Source organism: Balaenoptera ricei, chromosome 6 (assembly GCF_028023285.1).
Source record: "Balaenoptera ricei isolate mBalRic1 chromosome 6, mBalRic1.hap2, whole genome shotgun sequence".
Taxonomy (NCBI): domain Eukaryota; kingdom Metazoa; phylum Chordata; class Mammalia; order Artiodactyla; family Balaenopteridae; genus Balaenoptera; species Balaenoptera ricei.
The window spans coordinates 9,412,874-9,435,296 of NC_082644.1; the positions used below are offsets into that span (position 1 = coordinate 9,412,874).

At 43.9% G+C, this 22,423-nt stretch overlaps 1 protein-coding gene across 1 annotated transcript in view; it reads right to left on the bottom strand.

Moving 5' to 3' along the window:
- Positions 1-22,423, bottom strand: part of MSRA (methionine sulfoxide reductase A) — a 375,450-nt gene that overhangs the window by 78,675 nt on the left and 274,352 nt on the right. The window contains exon 5 of the mRNA XM_059926804.1: positions 18,835-18,941. Within this exon, the coding sequence (XP_059782787.1) occupies positions 18,835-18,941 (107 nt within the window). The remainder of the gene's footprint in view (positions 1-18,834; positions 18,942-22,423) is intronic.

Below are 22,423 nucleotides of genomic sequence, written 5' to 3' on the forward strand. Positions count from 1 at the left end.
ACTAAGATATATTTCCTTCTTTCACTCCCATTCTCTCACAAGTGGAGGTGGAATTTTCCAGAAGCTACATGAAGCGTGATGACATCATCACTCTGATGGCTAATGGAATGTGTGCTTGTGTTTTCAAAACCTCAGTGTTAATTTCTCATATGGTAGATATCAATAGATACAACCCTCAAAAACAGAAGTTCGTTGGGGCCTTCAATAATTTTTAAGAGTTTAAAGAGGTCCTGAGGCCAAAAAGTCTGAGAATCGCTGCTCAAGGTCACGCCTGTAAGAACAATGGACACGAAATCGCCTAAAATCTCAAACACTAGAGAACAGAGCTCAAGAACAAAAAGAGCTGTTTGCTTTGGTGCAGCTGATTACTAACAAGCCATTTTTAATTCCTTGAGTTGAGCAGATCCAGCCAACTCACATGGCACAGGAAAGTGGGACAGAAAGCTGTGTGCAGAGCACCTCGTGGGATGGAGGGCACCCGGGGCGGGGGGAGCGAGTAGCTTACATCAGGGGGGAAATGCAATGGTGGAAAATGAGTCATCAACATACCTCAGTCAGCAACTGTCTTGGCCCAGCCCTTCCTCATCAACACGTGAGTGTTCAGGGTCGAATCTCTTGAGCATGTCGTTTGCCTCTAATGCCAATTGCTGACGTAACTCAAGATCTCAGTATACACTGAGGACAAGGTGCCGGGATGCCCCAGAGCAGAGAAGACGATTACAACTGATCAAGCCCTCCTGCAAACCAGGGGCTTGGTACGTGCCGGCTCATTTATTCTATACGATAAAACTTCCCAGGTACACGTGATTAGATCCATTTTGTAGGTTAGGAAATTGAAGCTGACTGGTTCAGTGAGTCATCCAGGCTCAAACACCCAAGACTAAGCCCTAAGTCAGAGAACTAAGGACTAAGGACGCCCAAGACTAAGGACTCATCCACTATACTAAGCTTCCCAAACCTAGCTGCGCATCAAAATCACTTGGGGGGTTTTAAAAACTTCACAATTCTTGGCTCCACCCCTGAAGATTCTAATTCAGTAGGTCTGGGTGGGACTCCAGAATTCATAGAGCCCTACAAACAGTCAACTTCTAGTTTGGCTTTTAAACAGCTATATCATTAGTTGGATAAGTAATTTCACATTTGAAAGCCTTTTCCACACCAGCACTACTAGCTGGCTTTCTTCTCTGCCTTTTTTTTCCTGGAAAAAATAGTATTTTTATTACATTATGAGCCTTGCTCTCTACCTGAAGCTAACTGGAGACTCAGCCAATAAATGCAGCCAAGCTGATGCAGAATGCTCTCCCAGGCTCTGAGCTGTCAGGCAGATGTGCTTTTAGATTTTATTTATTTATTTTTTAATTGAAGTATAGTTGATTCACAATGTTTCAGCTGTACAGCAAAGTGATTCAGTTATCCATACACATGTATTCTTCTTACAGACATGCTTTTATAGATTTTTTAAAAAATATTATTTATGTATTTATTTATTATTTTTGTGGGGCTGTGTTGGGTCTTCGTTTCTGTGCGAGGGCTTTCTCTAGCTGCGGCAAGCGGGGGCCACTCTTCATCGCGGTGCGCGGGCCTCTCACTGTCGCGGCCTCTCTTGTTGCGGAGCACAGGCTCCAGATGCGCAGGCTCAGTAATTGTGGCTCACGGGCCCAGCCGCTCCGTGGCATGTGGGATCTTCCCAGACCAGGGCTCGAACCCGTGTCCCCTGCAGTGGCAGGCAGATTCTCAACCACTGCACCACCAAGGAAGCCCTGCATACACGCTTTTAGAGTTTGATTTATATGGATTTCCAGCACGTCCTTCCCCTGCAACACGCAGGTACTTGGTAAATACTTGGGAACTGAATTGAAATGTGATCGTATATAATCCTCACAACTCTGTAAAGTAGGCTGGATAATTCCCAATGTGATGGCTCACAGTTTTTCCACAGTAAATAGGATTGGGATACAAATTCTTTTCAATCACCAAAATCTAGTTCAACAACCTCGTGGCATTGACATGGACAGGGCTGGGCACTGAAGACTCTGCTCAGATAGACATTTTTTGGTCTGTGTGATCTTCCCGGCGTTCTCTCAATCCTAAAATACGTTGTGTTTCTTTCTACTGGAAAACACTGATTCTGGCCCACCTTTCACTTTCTGCTCTATTTCTCTATCCAGGTCTATGTTCCTAGGTTCCTTTTTCACACAGTGTACACACAGTGGCCTGGATTTTCTTTCTTAGTCCCACCTGATCCCTCAACACATCCTATTTGCCTTTACCTCCTACCTAAGGATACTTTTTCTTCCGCTGCTCTTTGAATATCCCTACTGTTCATTTACCTTTTATCAACCCCCAACCCCTGATTTCCTAGGCTCCTAATTTACCTCTACTTTTACGTCCTATTAGTCATGCATCAGAAACACAAAGCCATATAGACTTTTAAGCCAGGTTGGGTGGCACTGCTACCTGTTAGTCTGACCTCGGGAAGGTTGCTTTACCTCTCTGTGCCTCATTTTCCATATCTTCAAAATGGAGATAATAATAGTACTCTCCTTATAGAATTATTAAGAAGATTAAATAAATGGCTTAATATAAAGAGTGCCCAAAAATGAAAAAAAAACAAAAAAACAAAAGAAACACAAAGCCATGCTGTCATAACAAAGAAAGTGTGCATTTTTTCGGGCCACTTTACAAACTGATTTAGCAGAAAGAAGGGCACTTTGCTGAATACCATTTTCCTATCACAAGTGCTTGAGTGTTAATCTCTGTGGATTCCTGACACCAAACAACACACTTTGGGTGAATATGTACAAAAATAATAAATCAGAGTTTCATTCAACTGTCTTTGGCACAATGATATCCCTGAAACCAGGTTCTTTTTCCTCCCACAATTATTTTTCTTTCCTACTGAATCTTGCTAACTCGTAATAAAGTGTTCGTATTGGTAAATATGTTTCTAAACTTGTTAATGAATCCTTGTGGCACAAGGGGTCTGGTGCTTTCCTTAAGGAAATGAGAATGCCTAAATAAAACAAACATTAGATCTACATTTGGAGGATTTTGTACATTGAGTTTATTGCCCAGTAAGCAACTGATATTCTATACAACATGCAAAGAACATAAGGTGTCAAGAGCTTAGTGTTTAGATTAAAAACAAATGCTGTAATTTTAGCCTCCTGGTATACAGTGGGTGCCTGATAAATCTCTATTGAGAAAACATCAAGCTCTAACCCCAGTCTATAGTTTCTCACCATCGTTATGTTATACGTTCTGAGAATCAGTGAGGAAATTAAGGGTCATTTTATACAACCATTAATCTACATCCTGTGGCTAAATAATGTTGAACTAAATATCTCAGAGAAATTTCTCCAGATAGATGAGTCTAAAATTACAGATAAGAAAATGGGGAAAAAAGGAAGCCTGGCCATTTTTCTGATGTAGAGTGGGCAGCAGGAGTAATGATGTCTAGTGGTCTTATTCCTGTCTCTAGTAAATTGTGATCACAGGCCATGGAGATTTCTTACCAATTCAGGGAGTTTAGACCGATTTCTTTTCCAGGTATTTAAATGGGACACCAGGAACCTCTCTGGCTTTTACTTAACTTTCTCTCTGGAAAACTCACTGTTAAACCTGTTTCTCACTACATTTTTTCTTATGGCCTCATAAATACTGATCAAGGATGGTAATTGGAGGATTAGCAGTGAAAGCTGGGGGTAAGTGGAAAGTACAATCGGAAGAACAGATGCTTGTAGGTTTTGTAAGTCAAAATCTACCCCCTTCTATTTTTACTCCATACACTTGATCCTATCTTTTGGGGCAAAGTATTACTCAAAGTAACTTCACTCAAGTTTTGCTAAAAGCATCATTTGAGTTGCAATGTGAAATATTCTAGCATTCTTGCCGCTAAAGCACATTCTTTTGAATGCTTGTTAAGGTCCTATTTCTAGAAATGCAAAGGCTCTCAATTTTGCTTAATTTTCCCTAAGTGGGTGCTGTACCCAGTCTAAGAGAGAGGAAAGGGAAGAACTCAGTTTGCTGGTAGGTTTAATAGCCTCTAGTGACTTAGGACACTGGATTTGAGAGTAAGCTCGGGGACTCTCAGCCTCGTTTCCAACCTGATCCAGTGTTTGTTCACTTTCCTGGCCTGATCAGCACACGGATAGAAAGACTAGTACGTGAACCACTGGCAACGTGTAACATTCCTGGTTACACCAAGTTGCAGAAGCAGTAGCTCTCTTATAATCATACAAAAAGACAGGGAAGTGACAGGACTTTTTTTTTTTTTTCCTGTTCCATAGTTCTTTCCAAGATTTATGAGTAAATCCTCAAACTTCTAGATTCAGGCCAAAAGGGATGAGCAAAGATGGCAGAGAGGCAGACGTTAATAACACAGACCTTCTCCATCATGATTTTGTGGTACATTTCTATTTTTTTTTTTTTTGGCCGTGCTGCGCAGCTTGCAGGATCTTAGTTCCCCAACCAGGGATCGAACCCATGCCCCCTGCAGTGGAAGCTTGGAGTCCTAACCACTGGACTACCAGGGAATTCCCCTACAATTTCTATTCTGATAAAGCCCAAACCATCCCAAAATAAATAAGGGACCAAAATAAGTCTGAGAGAGGGAAGCAGAGGGGACAATAATTTTTAACTTTGTCCCACTGGTTCTGGCACAAACCCCCTCCTTGTCATCAGCCGGGAGCATTTTGCTCAGTTAAAGTACATGTATACAGTGCTTTCAGTCAGATTATAACCACAAGCAGCCGCCACAAGGAACAAAAAGAATTCCTCAAGCCATTAGCCCCTGATCTCGACAAATTAAACACCAATGACACATTCTTACCAAGTGTAAAACAGGCATGACAAAGCATGAGTAGAGATGGGAGGAATGGCCTTCATCAGAGGCTACCTTCCCCATATATAAGTCTGCGGGGGCATTAAACATCCAGGGGCCCACTGCGGCCGTGTGACAGACGGAGAAAGCACGCACAGAGTTTGGAAGCAAGGAACTGAAGTATGCATTCTGGGCTCACCCATTCACAAGTGGTGTGACCCTGGAAACCACCGGCTTCAGTCTCCTGTGAAGCAGGGACCACACGTGGGAGGAGCAGATGAGAGAATATTCGTGAAAGTTCCTTCTCCAGCCTCAACTATGCTGACTGGAGCTGTCAGTGTTGGCCCAGGGGGCAAGGTCACCACCCACAGCCAAATCCCAACTGGTGCCGGACCCTGGAGACTGAAGGCCCCAGGTGTAGCTGATGCACAGGACACCCCATCCATCACTCATCGGCGGGGACCTAAAACCCACCCGGAGGAGGGAGCCCAAGAGAGGCAGCTGGGGTTCCGCCAGCGAGGCTTTCACGGCTGTACCTCTCTCTACCTGTCCGATGGGCCAGGTGTGCGATGAGGCACGGGAGGCATAGATTCCCTCGGCCATGAGGTAAGGATGCGAGTGACCTACAGCTCTGAGGCCAGAACTGTGATAACCCGCAGCTATGATTCCAATCACATCGTGAAATTCAGAGGTGGCTCCAAGAGGAAAATGATTTTAAAAACAATCAGGTTCGGGTGTCGATTTTGAAATGGAATGCTGTCCTCTTTTCGTTTTAGAGTGACAGGGTAATGGTCAAGGTAAACGGAATCTGATAGAGGCTTTTATTCTGACAGCTTAACTTGGGCCCAGGCCCTCTCACTATGGGGACGGCTGGGAGTAGAAAGGGTCATCCTACGAATTTCAATCCAAACGCTACAAAAGAGAAGAGAGCTCAGAGCAGTTCAAGGTGAAGGAAAAGGCAGCCCACTCTTCTTGACGGGCGCTGCTTTTGTCCTTCACACACTTCACACTTGAGGGAGAAACTAATGACATTGACCTCGGGGGCCCCCATTCCCCCGGCAATGTCCACAGCTGTGGCGGGCGGTCCCTGCGGGCCTCTGCCCGCTGCCCCGTGCTCTGTTAATGTGGCCAAGCCAGCAGCTGACTGAAAACAGTGGCAGGCGGGCACTAGGCACACGACCCCTGACACTGCGGGCCTTTTTTTCTCCTCTCCGCTGGCAGCCAATGGGCGGGCTCTCTCCACCGGCTGCCATGGCAACGAGAAGACGGCTCCGCAGTGCCCAGAACAGATGTCACAGAAGCCAAGATGAATGTCGTGGGAGCGGGGAGCGTGTGGCAGGGGCCGAGGGGGATGGGGGGGACGCATTTGGAGTTAAATGGTCCCACCAGAGGGAGTCAGGCATATTTTGAAGGAAGTGCAAAGCGGTAACATCTCTTTTCTTTTTCTCCCTGTCCTTTAAGTTCCAAACACACATGCACACACATGTCCTTTCATCTCCGCTACTGAGGTGCTTGTGGCTCTCTGGCTTTCATGGCAATCGTGAAAGCTCTGATTTCTCGAAGCCTTAAATGAACATCGCCTCCATTGCGGACATGCAAGCGGGCGTTCTGCAGTCATTTAGGAACAGGCTGGGAAGCTCTGTGGAGGGCAATCGGAGAAACTTAGAGCCACACGGAGCTGAGACAAAATCCATGGGAATTTCACAGGCAGACAACAAACCCTGTTTCACTCCGGTTGCCCCTGAACTGTAAGGGCTCCTACTCCCCTCCCCCCCACCCCCGCCCCGGTTATTTCTCTGATTGGACCACTCCTAAGGCCATTTTATATAGACTAAACCAGGGCAAGCCTTATAAATCTACCTGCTTGAGCAACAAAGGCTCTTGTGTTGTCTCCAGAATAGATCCTATCCTAGCTGAAATACTGTATCTAAAATGTTCCCACTGCCTTCCGTTTACCTGCCGCTGAAATTAACAAGTAGAGCATGTGCACGCAGGCGCAGACCATAAACCTATATATATCAGTTGGTAAGATAAGAGCGATATTAGCGCTGGCAGGCACTAGACACTGCAGACCTTTTCTCCCCCTGTTTGCAGCAAATGGACAGGGACCTAATCCGGTCCCGGTTATGAGACCACATGAACCAGGGAGACAGGAGGGACCACGTATAGGCCCTGTCCTCATCTGACAGATGAAATGTACTGAATGTGTCCGAGGACGGGAAACGTCACTTAGAATGATTTTGCACTTAATTCCTGCCACAAGCACGTGGAGAGAGCCTGCTTTGTGCACAGAGCCGCATGGGCTCACTCCACAGGGCAGGCCCCACCTACAATCTAGAGGGAGAAGAACACAGAAACTCTTACAAGGGGCCGATGAAGGGTGGAATGCGTGTGGCAAGCAAAGCAGGATGCGAACAGGGAGGAAGGCTCGGAGAAGTGTCCCTAGTGTGAGGAGATGAGGGCACCTACTCTGTGACAGATGCCTGACATGTACACCGTACCTTATAATGCTATAGCACCCTAAGAAGGAGCCATTATGATCCTATTTAACAAATCAGGAACCCCAGGCTTAGAGAGGTGGCTGAGCTGCTGTGGCCCCGAGTCGTCCCCCCACCTCCATGGGGCTTTTGCCCCACCAGCCAATGGCTCATCAACCCAGTGCCGTTATCACTGCAAAGAAAGCAGCTGTGTGTGGGCCCCATCTCCTGGGCATCACCTAAGCAATAACGCCCAGGGAATCGTGGGCTTCACTCACTCACTGCATTGTTCCTAAAACATATTAAAGTATTCACACATAACTATTAACATTGAAAATGCTCATCTGGATACACCCTAAAGTCACCTCGGGTACCACAAGTGGTACATATGTCACACATAGGGAGCCACTGAATTTTCCCACGCTGGCCTTGAAGGATGAGGAGGAGTGCGGCCCATGGAGAATTTGAATTCACTCAAATGTCACCCTACGCGGGTCAGGGTTATTTTGTGTGTATACCTCCCCTCCCCTAAAATGAAAATGTCTCCGTGGTCCTCACAAGAATGCCTTCTTGTATCATTATTCTGGCCGGTAAGTGGAAGCCTAGGGTGCTTGCCGTGCACTTGGATGAAAAGCAGTGACTGTGAGTCAAAGACTGATGGCTCAGCAATGCCCTAGTCTGCAGAGCTCCCGGACGCAGCCCCCAGAGGCAGAGCTCCACCCCAGGGCCGCACTTCCCTGCCACTGCATCAACAGACTACAACCACCAGAGGGCAGTAACACAAACCAGATTTTTCATTCGGACCCAAATGTTAATGCACACAGTTTAATAATACGTAAAGCCCATTATTACAAGCTTTTTCTCTCCCCACCCCCTATTAATGAACAAATGCCCAGGGGTAATGCAGATATTTCTAAATACAGTGCAAGAAAGGGCAATCTGTACTCATACAAGGGGAGTCTAGCACACAGTAATAAGTGGAAAGGAAAATAATCACCCAGATGCAACTAAAAGATTTATCTGTCTGTATGGCTGCATACATAGAAATATAGAGGCCTGCCTCCCAGAAAGGGGCATTATAAAAACATTTATTTCACAAGTTCTTATTTAGAGTTCATAATAATACCTGTAATGACAACCAAAGCTACAAGAGGGGTGTAAGAGGAATTTCATCTTTACCGCTGGGCAGACAAAGGGGGATTTTTCTCTTTGACTAAAGTAGGTGAGTGAATTATTCAGGGCTTTTCCACGGACATTTAAAAATCATAATTCCATGCTTTAAACAATAGCACAAATTTTTAAAAAAAGAAGACGACGAGGAAGAGCTGGTTAATCCCCAAACCATAAAATATCAGCTGACATTTAGCCACGTCTACTCAGGGGGCTTTGATGCAAATAAATGATTTTTGGTGTTGGTGAGTCTTTTAGTGCTGTCGTTGGTTTTCACATCGGAGCACAGAGAACACAACAGATTGAGAAGGGATATTTCTAGAATGCAACCTACCCATTTCCCTGTAAACAAAGAAACAGGAATAATCCTGCCATTTTCTCTATTCATGACCGAAAGGAAGGTTCTCAGATCCTATATTTCCACAATGGTTTGAGATTTGAGGGCCCCCAGAAAAGCAGGATGAAGTCATTGCCAACAGCCTTGTCTCTGGAGTCACCCCATTAAACCGTGATATTCATAAAATGCTTGACAGATTACCGAGGACAGTGTGTGAGGAAAGCATATGGAATTCAGAGTCAGATGACTCTGTCTAAATGTATTACCAGGGTCATCTTGGAAACATGAATGAAGTCCATCTGAGCTTCGGTTTCTTCCTAAGGCAGGAGGTAGGAGGACAGACCCTGAACTACTTCCCTGCGTGGGGTGAGGCTTACCACTCATATGATACGGGACAAAGCACTGGAAATTGTTAAGATTTATAAAAATTTTTGTTGTTCTTATGTTCCCCATTTTATACACAGGAAAGTAGAGCTGTAAAGACTTGTGCAAGGTCAGGGTCAGTAAGGGCAGAGCAGGGCCCCAGGTGCTCTCACACACGGCTATGGTTCTCCCCACCCCTCCCTGGTATCTTAGTCAGCACGGGCTGCCATAACAAAGTACCACAGACTGGGTGGCTTTAAACAAAAGACAATTATTTCTCACAGTTCTGGAGGCAGGGAGGTGCCAGCAGGGTAGGTTTCATTGTGAGGACTCTTTTCATGACGGCCACCATCTCACTGTGTGCTCATGTGATGTCTTCTCTGTGTGCTCGTTGGGGGGAGAGAGGGAGAGAGGGAGAGAGGGGGGAGGGGGGGGAGTGGGTTCTGGTGTCTCTTCTTACAAGGACACTAATCCCATCATGGGGGCTCCACCCTCATAACCTCATCTAACCCTAAACACCTCCCAAAGGCCCCAGCTCCTAATGCCATCACACTGAGAGTTAGGGCTTCAACATATGAATTTTGGGAGGACACAAATATCCAGTCTGTAACAAGGGGTAACAGTGGGCTTCTTTATTCTGCTACATCTTTTTCGTTTGGGTCAACAAATATTTGCTGACAATCTGCTAGGTGCCAAGCACAGAACCAGGTCTTGGGGGAAACAAGGATGACCAGGAGCCCCCAAACAGCCCACTTAATGTCAGGATAGTTCCCAGCAAATGGTCTACAGGAAAGAGCATTTGTGACAAATGGGCTTTTGTGACCATGTGTAGCACAGTTTATTACAAGAAACTTCATGAGATCCTTCTTCAGATAGCTGTGTTTGAAACAACTATAATGCGAGTCTGGCAGCTAATTAGTACACAATTAATATTTGATAAGGTAATTAATGTATTAATTTACTGAGGAAGATGGGGGGAAGGTAAGGAAGGAAGGACCAATTTTCAAATTTTCAGCCTACAGATGCTTACAAGGAAACACAAACGATCTGTACCTCCTGGTAGGGAATTATCAGGTCCAGTTATATTATGATGATTATAGCATAACTGGATATTTATCAATTATATTTAATTTCTCTCAGTTGAGTTGGCATAATTAGAACTACTTTCTTGATTGGAAGACTGAAGGGGCTCAGCTTCGATTAATGCATATTGGGTGGATACTACAGGCTAGCTATAGTAGGTATATATATATTTTTTCGGTCCATAACAAGAGGTATTTTACATATATAGAAAATATTATTTAATTCTTATAACAAGCCTACGAGGAAATTTTGCTATCCACACGCAGGTAATTTAAAAATGAAGACCGGAAGTGGAAGTCAGGGATCCACGGGTAGTAAGTCACCAGGAGAGTACCAGAACACCCTCCCCAGCCACTCAAACATTATTTTGATTACTCACTCACACGCATAATTTTCTCCCCCAAATCTAGCTCTTAGGGGTTTTTTCCTGCTGTTATTTTTAGTACGCTACTTTATTTTGGTAAGCAGGATGGGGATGAAGGTGGATCTTTTTTGAAGGTAGAGATGTTTGAAAGGGGGATAAGCTTACGAAAATTTGTACCTCCCTTCAAAACTAGATACAGACCCCAAGAGAGAGGAGAGCAAGCCCTGTCCTCTCTGGGATACTGAGCGTGTTCTGTGGATGGCCCTGGAGTCCAGAGGAAGCCAGATGGGCACCCACTGGGTGAGCAGCCCAGGAAAGAAGAGCTCCCAGTTTCAGCCTATTTGAGGTTGGACATGTGACAGTGCCGTGGTAGGATGGAAACCAGATCCGCAGACTGTGGTAGGCTGAATAATGGTGCCCCCTGGTGCCCTGATTCCTGGAACATGCGAACGTTACTTTGTATGGCTGTGATTAAATTAAGGGCCTTGAGATGGGGAGATTATCTTGGATTATCCAGTGGGCCCTAAATGTAATCACATGGGTCCTTGTAAGAGAGAGGCAGAGGGAGATTAGATACATAGAAGGGAAGGAGGCAATGTGGCCACCTAGACAGAGACTGAAAGGACGTGGCGAATGCCATGGAATGTCGGCAGCCACTAATCAAAGTAAATAATCAAAGCTGAAGCAATTCTAAAAAATACTTGTTGTAATCCAATCATTGCATATTGTTTTTTATCTTTCACTTGGGTACTTTTTAAAAAAAATGACACTGTATAGAGTACAGTGACAGATTGCTAGATAATTGAAATATGGCAAATAGAGACTATAGCTATGCTGAAGATATGGATGGATGGATGGATAGGTGGGGTGCTGAGAGACAGAGGCAGATGTTAGGGCACTGATTTATATCTGACACATGGTGGGTAATTTAACATTCACCCAAAGAGGTTATCCAGAGGAAAGCTTGTGCTTCCTGTTCATGAAGCTTTGAGGAGTTGGGAAGGAAGTAGGCCATGTGGCCAGAACAATCTTTAGATTTATTAATTCTCTATCAAATTTCAGGTAACATAATCTATTGGTGATCAAAAGATTTAATTCCTAAATGAGGAAGAGTCAAATTTTCAGGACATAAAAATCATAAGTGAACAACCTCCCTCCCTGCCACAGGCCACTATTCAATTTAGAATATTAGAAAATGTCATCATAGGTTCACTTGAGAGGTAAACTGTCTATATCTCATGATCCAAAGACAATTAATAATACATCTAATTGTCTCCTCTAATTAATACCATAAGCAAAGAATTCCACCGTGAAACTCTGAGGAAAAAATATGAAAATGCTGTTAACAAAAGATTACGAAGTCTTTGTCCAAAGGCAAGAAGACCTCACATTTTGTGCAAAGGCTGCAGCTCGCCAAAGATGTGAAGCAGCTGTCAGATTCTGTGAACAGAATCCCACCCTTTCAAGGTCAAGGAACCCAGCGTGAAGTTGAAGTTTCACTCTGATCCTCCTCTATAAGATTCTCCAGCCTCCTCTAATCTGAATGAAAATTAGCAAACTTCTTCAGCCTTTCTTCCTTTCCTAGGGTTGTTGGTGAGCCTGGTATCTACAACCCAGCCAACTCTGCAGAAAACCACAGTTTAGATGGAAAATCACTTCGGGTTTCTGGCTCATCAGCAGTACCGCACATCTAATTAGCTCAACAATTGGTCCCTGTGATAAAATCAGCTAATTTTATGTTCAAATGGCTGTTCCGTGGTAAGTAATACTGTCACTCTCAACTTCACGTGGCATAAAGAAGTTGCTGAAGAAGCTGGTTACTAGGGGGTCACTGGGGGCAAACCAGTGAAGACTATTAAATTAGTAACTTCAGTCAGTGTTATAGTTAGTACAGAGGGGTCCCGCCAGGGCTCAAACAAGATGAATTCCCAGGATGTGGTGACAGCGCCAGAAATGCCAACTCTTACCAGAGAAAACAGTACATATAAAACGATGGAAAGCCATCTGCAGAACCTCCCCGAGGTTTAACCCGAATGTTTGCAATGAGGTAGATTACGGAGTCCTAGACCCTCATCCAGTATTGTTAAGAATGACTCTCCCAGATTAAAGACCCCTGTTGCTTCAGGAATCTGTTCAAGGTTATCCTGGAGAGAAAACCCAGGAAGCCAATTCTAGGAGTCACCTCCCAACTTCTTCCTCTCCTTCACTCACCTGTGAAGGCAACTTGTGATAGATATCAATCTGAGACTCTTTCCCTACTTAGTGAGTGACCTAGTAAAAACCACGTTACTCTTTAAGGTAAATGTCAAAGGACAGATCAACTTCTTTATGGTGTAAAAGCTAATTACACTGCCTCCCACCAGCACTGAGAATTGCTGATTTCTTTTTCTTCTTTTGGTATGTATTTATCAATTATAACAATTGCATGGACAGTTAGAAATTGATACAAGATTCAAAACTAGAAACAAGAAATACATGAATGCATACGATTTTACATAAAGATACAGAGAGATATATTCACACCTATATCTAAACATATCCATTATATCTATGTATGTATACTGATACATATAGTCAGAGATATAGAAATGGCTCCATTTGTATAAAGTACTTAAAACAGTAATTAGCATGTAGTAAGTACTCAGTACTGTTGCTGTTCTATTATCATCAACGTCATTATTATATGTACATATAGATATATCAACTCTATACATACATAACTGTATATTATGTAATTCCACGATTGTAGCAGGATGCCTGCTAAAATTAGACTCGTGTTTTTCATTCTCTGCTCTAACAGAGGAGCCAGAAAGTCACTAAATCATAGTAAATCATCCTGGAGACACTGTAGTCACTTGGCTGGCGTGGGCCGGGCAGGGGTGGGTGAAGGACCCTTTGTACGTCGTCGCATCAGCCGCCTCTCGTGCACCAGCTCAGATCCCCTCGGCCTCGCCTTTCTCTCCTGCAGTCCCTGCTGCAGCGGCCAGCTCTGCACGGACTCTGAGGAGCCTCATGCAGGGTCTCACTCACACCCGTGCCATGTGCCTCTTGCCTCCTGCCCCGGGGACACAGTATCCTGAGCCCACAGGTGTGCAGCCCAGAAGTGCGGAGTGAACCCACGGGGGGGTGGCATCCAACGGACAGATGCTTCCCTTCTTCCCCGGGAAGGACCCGTCATTTCATAAGGACCAGACACCCCATCACCGAGGGCAGCGGCCAGCTTACATTGCTTCTCTTTCCTCTTCTCTTCCACTCCCCTGCCCCTCACTCCTGCTCCGTGGCAGCCAGTAAAGTCCTCACATACAAGCCTTTTTCACGGGCTCTCCTTCCTACAGGACCCAGACTAAGACAAAAATCACAGGGGTCACCTGTGTGCCAGTGCTCAACAAGGTAGGTGACACCATGAGACACCTTGTTCTTTGGTTCCTGAAAAGGAAAATGGCTTGACCCCTCATGGCATAGATAGGGAAAGGGGGCAAAGGACAGTAGTTCTCACTGCTCAAGGTGGGACAGAAGGATAAATCCTGACCTGGAGCTTCCGGGTGGGGACCCTTGGGCACTGGCTGTGTCAGGAGAGGAAGAGATCTCTGCACTTGACAGAGCTCAGCCACGGGTCCCCAGGGCCATGGCTCTCAGTCCTCAGCTCTGTCCAGCGGTGGCTGGAGGAAGAGCGCTTGACCCTCATGCTGTGCCTCTCCAGAGAGGAGAGGAGAGAGCAGTTCCTGAGGCGGCACCTCCGACGGCCGAGCAGCCCTGAGCTCTCGCAATGAGCCAGCCCAGGAGCAGAGGGCTTGTAACCCTGGGTCTGCCAGCCCGGGAGTCAGACTGACGCCCCGCCCCCTGCAACACACACACCGCCCCACCCCTTACACTGCTGTGCTGTCGCATCAGGCTGCCGCTGGCCTCATGTGGCTATGTGAATACACAATTAAATCAGTTAAAAGAAATAAAACGTTCGGTTCTTCAGTTGCATGAGCCACATTTCAAGTGCTCAACATCCCTATGTGGCTAGTGGCTCCTGCCGGACGCTGCAGGAGAGACCACTGCCATTGGGTAGAGAGCTGTACGGAGGCTCTGGTCTAGAGTCAAGACTATGGGTTTTAGTCAGTTTGCCAGGAGAGAAATACTGGACTTTCTACTCACCTATCAGTGGAATCCAGGGCCAGTTTTTATTTATGTATAAAAGAGTCGTGACAGTATTTGTTCTCTGAGTTGGTGATAAAGCAGTTCTATGTGATTATGTTAATAACAATGGATATCTGGATGCTGGGGGCACAAGAAAGCCCCAATCTTTATTTTAAAAATAGACCCTACCTTTAGAAGTCAAGCAAAAAATACGTATACGTGTATACGCAGGAATGTATTTAATTCCCATATGCTTAGGTACAGAGCACCCAAAAAGCACTAGGTTAGAACAACTGTCTAGAATATAAGATTAACATTCCCCAAATCTACAAAAATAATGGAGAAATTATGAAAACAAATGATATTTAATATCTAAATTTTACTTCATATGTGTATCTGTTATCAAAGACCAATGCGGGTTCCACTCAAAGCTCAGGATAAGAAACTATATTGGGGTAGAAACCAGAAAATTAGGTGTAAGTTAGCCTCTTCATCATCACGTGGAAGGCACTGACCTTGTGAACTTAAAATTTTCATTGTGAACACCAGAATATCAACTCATTTTGAGATATTCTGCAGGGAAATTAATATCCTTCCAGAGTCTCTAAGTATTATACTGTTTGTACCTTAAGAGACTGTAAATCATTACATTAGGAAATCGATATATAGCATTAATCATATGTAACTTTTACTATTACTTACTAACACAGCCTTTATAATTAAATATAAAGAGATTAAATCAAACAGAACTAACTTTTCAGGTTTTGCATGGGGCCAGTTCTCTTTGGAGCCTGCCACAGCATCTTGTCTGGTGTAGGCACTTCCCTACCCATCTCTCCAATGCTGGTGTTCCTCAGGTCCTAAGCCTCCTCTTCTCATCACTTATCATTTTTCTAAGTGATCGTTTCAGCAACTAAGGCTTCATTTACCAAATATAAGTTGATAATCCCAATAGCAATAACGGCTACCATTTGTTGAGCACTTACTATGTGCTACGCCCTGTGCTTTACAAGCATTAACCCAGTTAATAGTCACAACAACCCTCCCTGCAAGGTGGGAACAGCCCACGTCTCCTCCTAATAGCCACGTGGATGCACATATCAGGGGTACCTTAAACACCACCCTTCCAAACTTAACTCACCCTCCCCACAAACCTGCCTCTGCTCCTCCAAACCTTCATATAAAACATCACTAGCCAGAAACCTAAGTCACCCTGGACTCCTCCCCCTCATCTAGTCTCCACTTCCAATCCAGGCCCAAGTTCTATTAGTTCTCCTTCCTAAATATTCCTTCATTCCATTCATACTTCCACCATCCTAGACAAAGTTCCCATCACTTCTGGCCTAGAGTTCTGTGACAGAGGTCTCTCATCCTTATGTGTCTGCCTGAGGTAAATATGATACATGGCTTTCTAAGTGTCAGGCATCTGATAAAAACTTATGCAGCTGACATACCAGTTGAGGCAATTCAAGGCTGGAGGTCACAAGCTGAAGTGCCAGCACCCATGCCCAGGTAAGCCTACCATTCTCAGAAAAGTCATCATGGGGGAGGGGTGGTGGTGGGATAAACTGGGAGATTGGGATTGACAAATATACACTAATATGTATAAAAGTGATAACGAATAAGAACCTGCTGCATAAAAAATAAATAAATAAAATTCAAAAAAAAAAAAAGAGAAAGAAAAGTCATCATATACATGCACCCCCATGTTCACAGCAGCACTATTTACAATAGCCAAGACCTGGAAACAACCTAAATGTCCATTGACAGAGGAATGGATAAAGAAGATGTGGTACATATATACAAAGGAATACTCCTCAGCCATAAAAAAAGAATGAAATAATGCCATTTGCAGCTACATGGATGGACCTAGAGATTATCATACTAAGCGAAGTAAGTCAGAAAGAGAAAGGCAAATACCATAAGATATCAGTTACATGTGGAATCTCAAATATAGCACAAATGAATTTATCTATGAAATAGATACAGACTCACAGACATAGAGAACAGGCTTGTGGTTGCCAAGGGAGACGGGGGGGTGGGGGAAGGATGGATTGGGAGTTTGGGACTAGCAGATGCGAACTATTATATATAGACTGGATAAACAACAAAGTCCTATTACATAGCACAGGGAACTATATTCAATATCCTGTGATAAACTATAATGGAAACATTTTTTTAATTTAAAAAACTTAAAAAAAGAAAAGTCATCATAAAAAGAGATCTGAGAAAGGATAATTTATACTTAAAAGCTTTTTAGAATGGAAATACAAACAGGCTTAAATGAGCTCAAAACGTTTATTTTCTTGCAGTTGCTGCAGCACGGTTCAGCTGGGTGCCTCTGGCTTGAGGTCCAATGTGAGCAAATTATCAAACTGGGGCTGCAGTATCAACTAAAGGTTTGACTGGGGTTGAGGGGCTTCCAAGCTCACGCATGTGGCTCTTGGAGGCCTTGGTCCCTTTGCCATGTATGCCTTTACACAGGGCTGCCCCACAACATGACAGCTGGCTTCCCCCAGGGCAAGTGATCCAAGAGGCAGTGAGACAGAAAGGGCCCCCAGGATGGAAGCCACAATCTCGTAATGAACTCATCACAAAGGTAACATCCCATTGCTTCTGTCATTCATTCAGAGGGAGTCATTAAATCCAGTCCACACTCAGGGATAGGGGATTCCACGTGGGCAGCAACCACTGAGGGCCATCCTCGAGGCTGCCTACTATTATCATCCAAGCAGTCTTCACAGCCTTGGAGGGAGGGAGGGGACGTGCTAAGGAATAAATGGGGTCCTATCAGCATCTCCGTTAGCCCTCTCTGCTTTTTGGAGTTGAACTGACCATGAGTTGCATGTCCTGCTCCTTTTTCTCAATAGATGTACTCTTGTCCCTGCCCCCTCCTCACTACCACCTCTGCCACCACGGGGATAGGTGGAGAACCCACACATTCCTGAGAAAGGCTGCGTAGCAGACTTTTTACATAATTCTAAAATAGATCAGCATTACCATAGCTCCTGGCTCTACTGTTAAATGTGGATCCAACTCTCTAGAAAATATAAAGATAATTAAAATTTAAACATTATCACTAAGTTCTAAAATTTAAAGCAACTCAAGTTATTTTTAAAAGAACTAAATCTCTATCAGAGGAGATTTTTTAAATGTAATACAAGTTAATGGTGAAAAATAATTATTTGATGATGTAATGTCTATATTTCTGAGAAGTATTTTTATTATAATTCAATCTACTGTTACAAGCAAGAGAGAGAGCACTATGGGTTGAATTCTGTGTCCCCAAAAAGATGTTGGAATTCCAACTACCAGGAACTCAGAATGTGAACTTATCTGGAGATAGGGTTTGGTTTTTTTTTTTTTTAACATCTTTATTGGAGTATAATTGCTTTACAATGGTGTGTTAGTTTCTGCTGTATAACAAAGTGAATCAGCTATACATATACGTATATCCCCATATCTCCTCCCTCTTGCGTCTCCCTCCCTCCCAGAGATAGGGTCTTTAACAGAGATAATCAAGTTAAACATGGTCATTAGGTAAGGCCCCAATCTAATATGACTGGAGTTGTCATAAAGGTGTTCATTTGGACACAGAAACAGGCACACCTAGAAGGCAGATGATGTGAAGACACAGGGAGAAGACGGCCGTCTAAAAGCCCAGGAGAGAGGCCTGGAGCAGATCCTGCCCTCACAGCCTCCAAAGGATCCAGCCCTGCCAACACCGTGATTTTAAACTCCCAGCCTCCTCAACTGTGAGACAATAGATTTCCGTTGTTTAAGCCTCCCCGCCCCGCCGCCCCAGTCTGTAGTACTTTGTTATGGCAGCCTGAGCAGATTAAGACAGGCAGAGAAAAAAAAAGAGAGAGACTCAGAGAGCAAGAGAGATTATATGTTAAGCTGTATATTCATCTGGAGGAGCTGACTTTAAAGAGAAATGGCATAAGGGCCTATTCTTCTATGGAGCAGAAAGGCTCTATTCCAACAGGCTGACAGAAATTTCCAAAACATGTGAAAACAGAACACAGTGCCAGGTGCCAAGAACCAGACTCTCCCTCCACAGGTGGGGTCCGGGAGAGAGAGGGGACCCTACCTTCTGGTAGTCCTCTTTGGACCTCAGGGATGTCTCCATGTGCTCAGCAGAGGTCGGGTAGATGGCAGAGCGGTACTGAGAGCCATGGTCGTTGCCTTGGCGCAAGCCTGGGAAAGCAGAAAGCAGAGGATTACTGGGGTGGCCTGGGCAACGAGGCCAGTGCCACACATTCTCCATGACTCATGTCCTGCTAAGTGCTTGTTTTAACTGCATCCTGACACCACTCTCCTTAAACAAGCATGCAACGTACCTGGTTTTGCTTTGCCTATTTTTTTTTAACTTTTTTAAAAAAATTATTCAGTTTATATCTACCCCTATTTCTCTGTCTTAATTGTTGCTACCTTTTTAAAATTTATTTATTTATTTTTGGCTGTGTTGGGTCTTTGTCTCTGTGCGAGGGCTTTCTCTAGTTGCGGCAAGCGGGGGCCACTCTTCATCGTGGTGCGCGGGCCTCTCACTGTCGCGGCCTCTCTTGTTGCGGAGCACAGGCTCCAGACGCGCAGGCTCAGTAGTTGTGGCTCACGGGCCTAGTTGCTCTGAGGCATGTGGGATCTTCCCAGACCAGGGCTCGAACCCGTGTCCCCTGCATTAGCAGGCAGACTCTCAACCACTGTGCCACCAGGGAAGCCCCTGCCTATTTTAATTGTAACAAATATCTTTGAACTTAAGGTAAATTTATCACAGGCCTTGCATCGCAGTAGATGCTCTGCAAATATGCATTTTTCTATGCAGATATTTAAGCCATAACCATGTATCGCTTGCAAAGCACTGTGATACACACTGTCTCCTTGGATCCTAATGAGACATTCTGTGTGGCAGGTGTTACCGTCCCTCGACTGGCAGATAAGGAAATGGAATAATATACGTGGAAGTGCCTGGCCTAGTGCTTCGCACACAGGAGATGCCTAATAAATGACAAAGTGACTGATGCTCAGTGAGTTTAAAGAGTTTGCCTAAGGTCATGCACCTAATCAAAGAAAAACCTAGCACTTAAAATCAGCCCAGCGTACTTTCCACCCAGTCACAGCAGCTGAAGTGTAGATGCTGGTCAATTTCTAACTGAATGATAGAGTCCCCAAGTTAAACAGCCACAGGCCTGCCATAGATCCCCTATAGATCCCCATGTTGTTGTAAAATGAACTTCACACATGTTTACTGCATCATTCAAGCATCAGTTTCAGTTTTAACAAGTGCCCCCAAACTCCTCCAGTAAAAGATGCAACTTTCCAAAACAAACAGTTCCATATTTTCGAGCCCCCAGCTTAGCTGACTTCCTAGAAACGCCATTCTCCCACCTTCAGAGCCCCCTCCTCTCCTCAATGCACAAAGGTCACATGGGGACCAGGAACTAAGCGGCTTAAAGAGCCAATACCAATAATCACATCAAAATATTAATTCAATATTATATAATAAAAATAAACCAGCCCATGCCTCCAATAAGCATCGATTAATACCAAATCAGGATATCTATTTCATTTCTTTCTAAGTTATATATTCATTTAAGTATTATAGTAGTAGTCTTATGGTGTACAATATATATTGTAAGTATTATCTACAGTATACAGTATGTATTATTATAAATATTATTTATTAAGAACCTAATACATGCTGAGTACTTTTTCAGATGCTGAGGATATAGCAATGAATGAAAGAGAACCCTGCCTTCACAGAGCTCACATTCTAGTGAAGGGTAAGAGACTGGAAAAATACACATTCCAGAATGTTCTTTGTTTTCAATTTTCCCTCCTTCCCTTACAAGTAGGGCTTTTCCCGTGTGACTACTTCCCATCCTTTTGTCCTAACATCCATTTGCATAATGGCAAGATGGCTGCATCATTGTTCCTTCTGAAACATTCTCCACGAAGAAAAAATATTGCCGGATGGCTGATTTTCAGTAAAGTCAGACCCCTCTCCATTCAGAACAAGATGCCGAAAAACACTGTCTCCATGTGCAGTTGTGTAAATCTGTTTAAGTTTTCTTTTTTTAAAAGAGAAATTAGCATGTGAGTAAAAGAGAACCTGCAGGTATGATTTATTTATATTTTTCAATAAGTTTTACTAAGATTACATACACCTTGTACACTGAAGACAATAATATCTGTGTGTTTACTTGGAGGTCTCTGAATTATCATAGGATCATGGAAAATTGTTGCTTACAGATAAAAATTGGCTTTTTAGAAAACAGAGTGGGAATAATTAAGAATCACTCCAAGGATATGGTTTAACAGTGGGCCCTTTCACAGATCATATTTTCACGAAGCATCCGGTATAAGGATTACACAATGAAACCCTTAAGTTTACATCGATTTTTTAGAGCTGCTCTTGCAGTGACATGACAACCTAAGGGGTAGAAACATCTGGAAGACTTCACAAAATTGTGTGGTTGGGCAGAAAAGATGCACATGGCTGTCATGCTGGGCAAGTATATAAGGTAATGAATTTCTATAAAAAAATAATCCATGCATTATTTATACAATTAGAGTTCATACTACTACTGTAATCGGGGATGGGGATCTATGGGCCCTTCCCTGAAGCCATGATCCCTCGATCCTACATTCTAACTTGATCGCCTGTTCACTGGAACACTGTAATCCTGATGTGGCTCCTCCCACTGTTGTCGCTGTCTTCCTGTGCAGGTCTGGGCTGTCCCCAACACACTGTGGACAGCTTTAAAGACGAGTAACTTCGTGGGCATTACCCACAGCCCTACCCCAGACTCACTGCACCTCTCCCACTGTACGAACCCAAACTAACCGTCCATTGGAAAGATGGGAGCTATTCACACAGTTAACAGTCACATCTGTGGGCAGAAGTCTCTCAGTTTTGAATTTACAGCTTCAACCTTCTAATCACATCCCTTCTTGGATGTTCTAATAAAACTAAAAGTTCTTCATGTCAGAAACAATACCCTCTCTTCCTGGTCACTCTGGCTAAACCCCTGACTGGCCAGGAAGGAAGACAAGAAAGTGTTAAAGAGATACACTAGGGGATGGAGAGAAAATATGAAAGCCTGTGTTTGGATTTCTTTGAGTCTTGAGTGACACTGGACTAGGCATTAACTCTCTGGTCTACTCAAGGATAACGTTATTTTGATTGCATTTTTCCATCACAGTTCATCCTGAGGAGAAGGTATAATATCTTAAGTCAAAACCATACATCTATATCCACGTACACGTGTGCGTATTTGGTTAATTCCAATGCATGTACCTTTCGGTTCACTAATGAAGGGGCTTATTAAGTGGATAGAAGCTTCAAATTTGAAAGCAGATGGTTCACTGGGAAATACGATTTGAAGCTCAAAAGACTGAGAAACCTATAGAACTAGGGCTTTTCTCTTCTCATTATTTTTAATACATTGCATTTATAGATGTTTAGCATCATTAAACTTTTCACCATTTCTTTCAACCTCTATTGGTTTACATAATGAACGCAAAACAGTAATTCACATGTGAGGAAAACCTGTTTACTAAATCTCTTGTCAGAAGCCTAGGACTTAGAGCTGCAAGAGCTTGTTTTTAAGTCGGACTCTGCCACTGACATGTTTTATGCAAATTTCCTAATCTTTCTGAGCTTCAAACCTCTTCTGTAG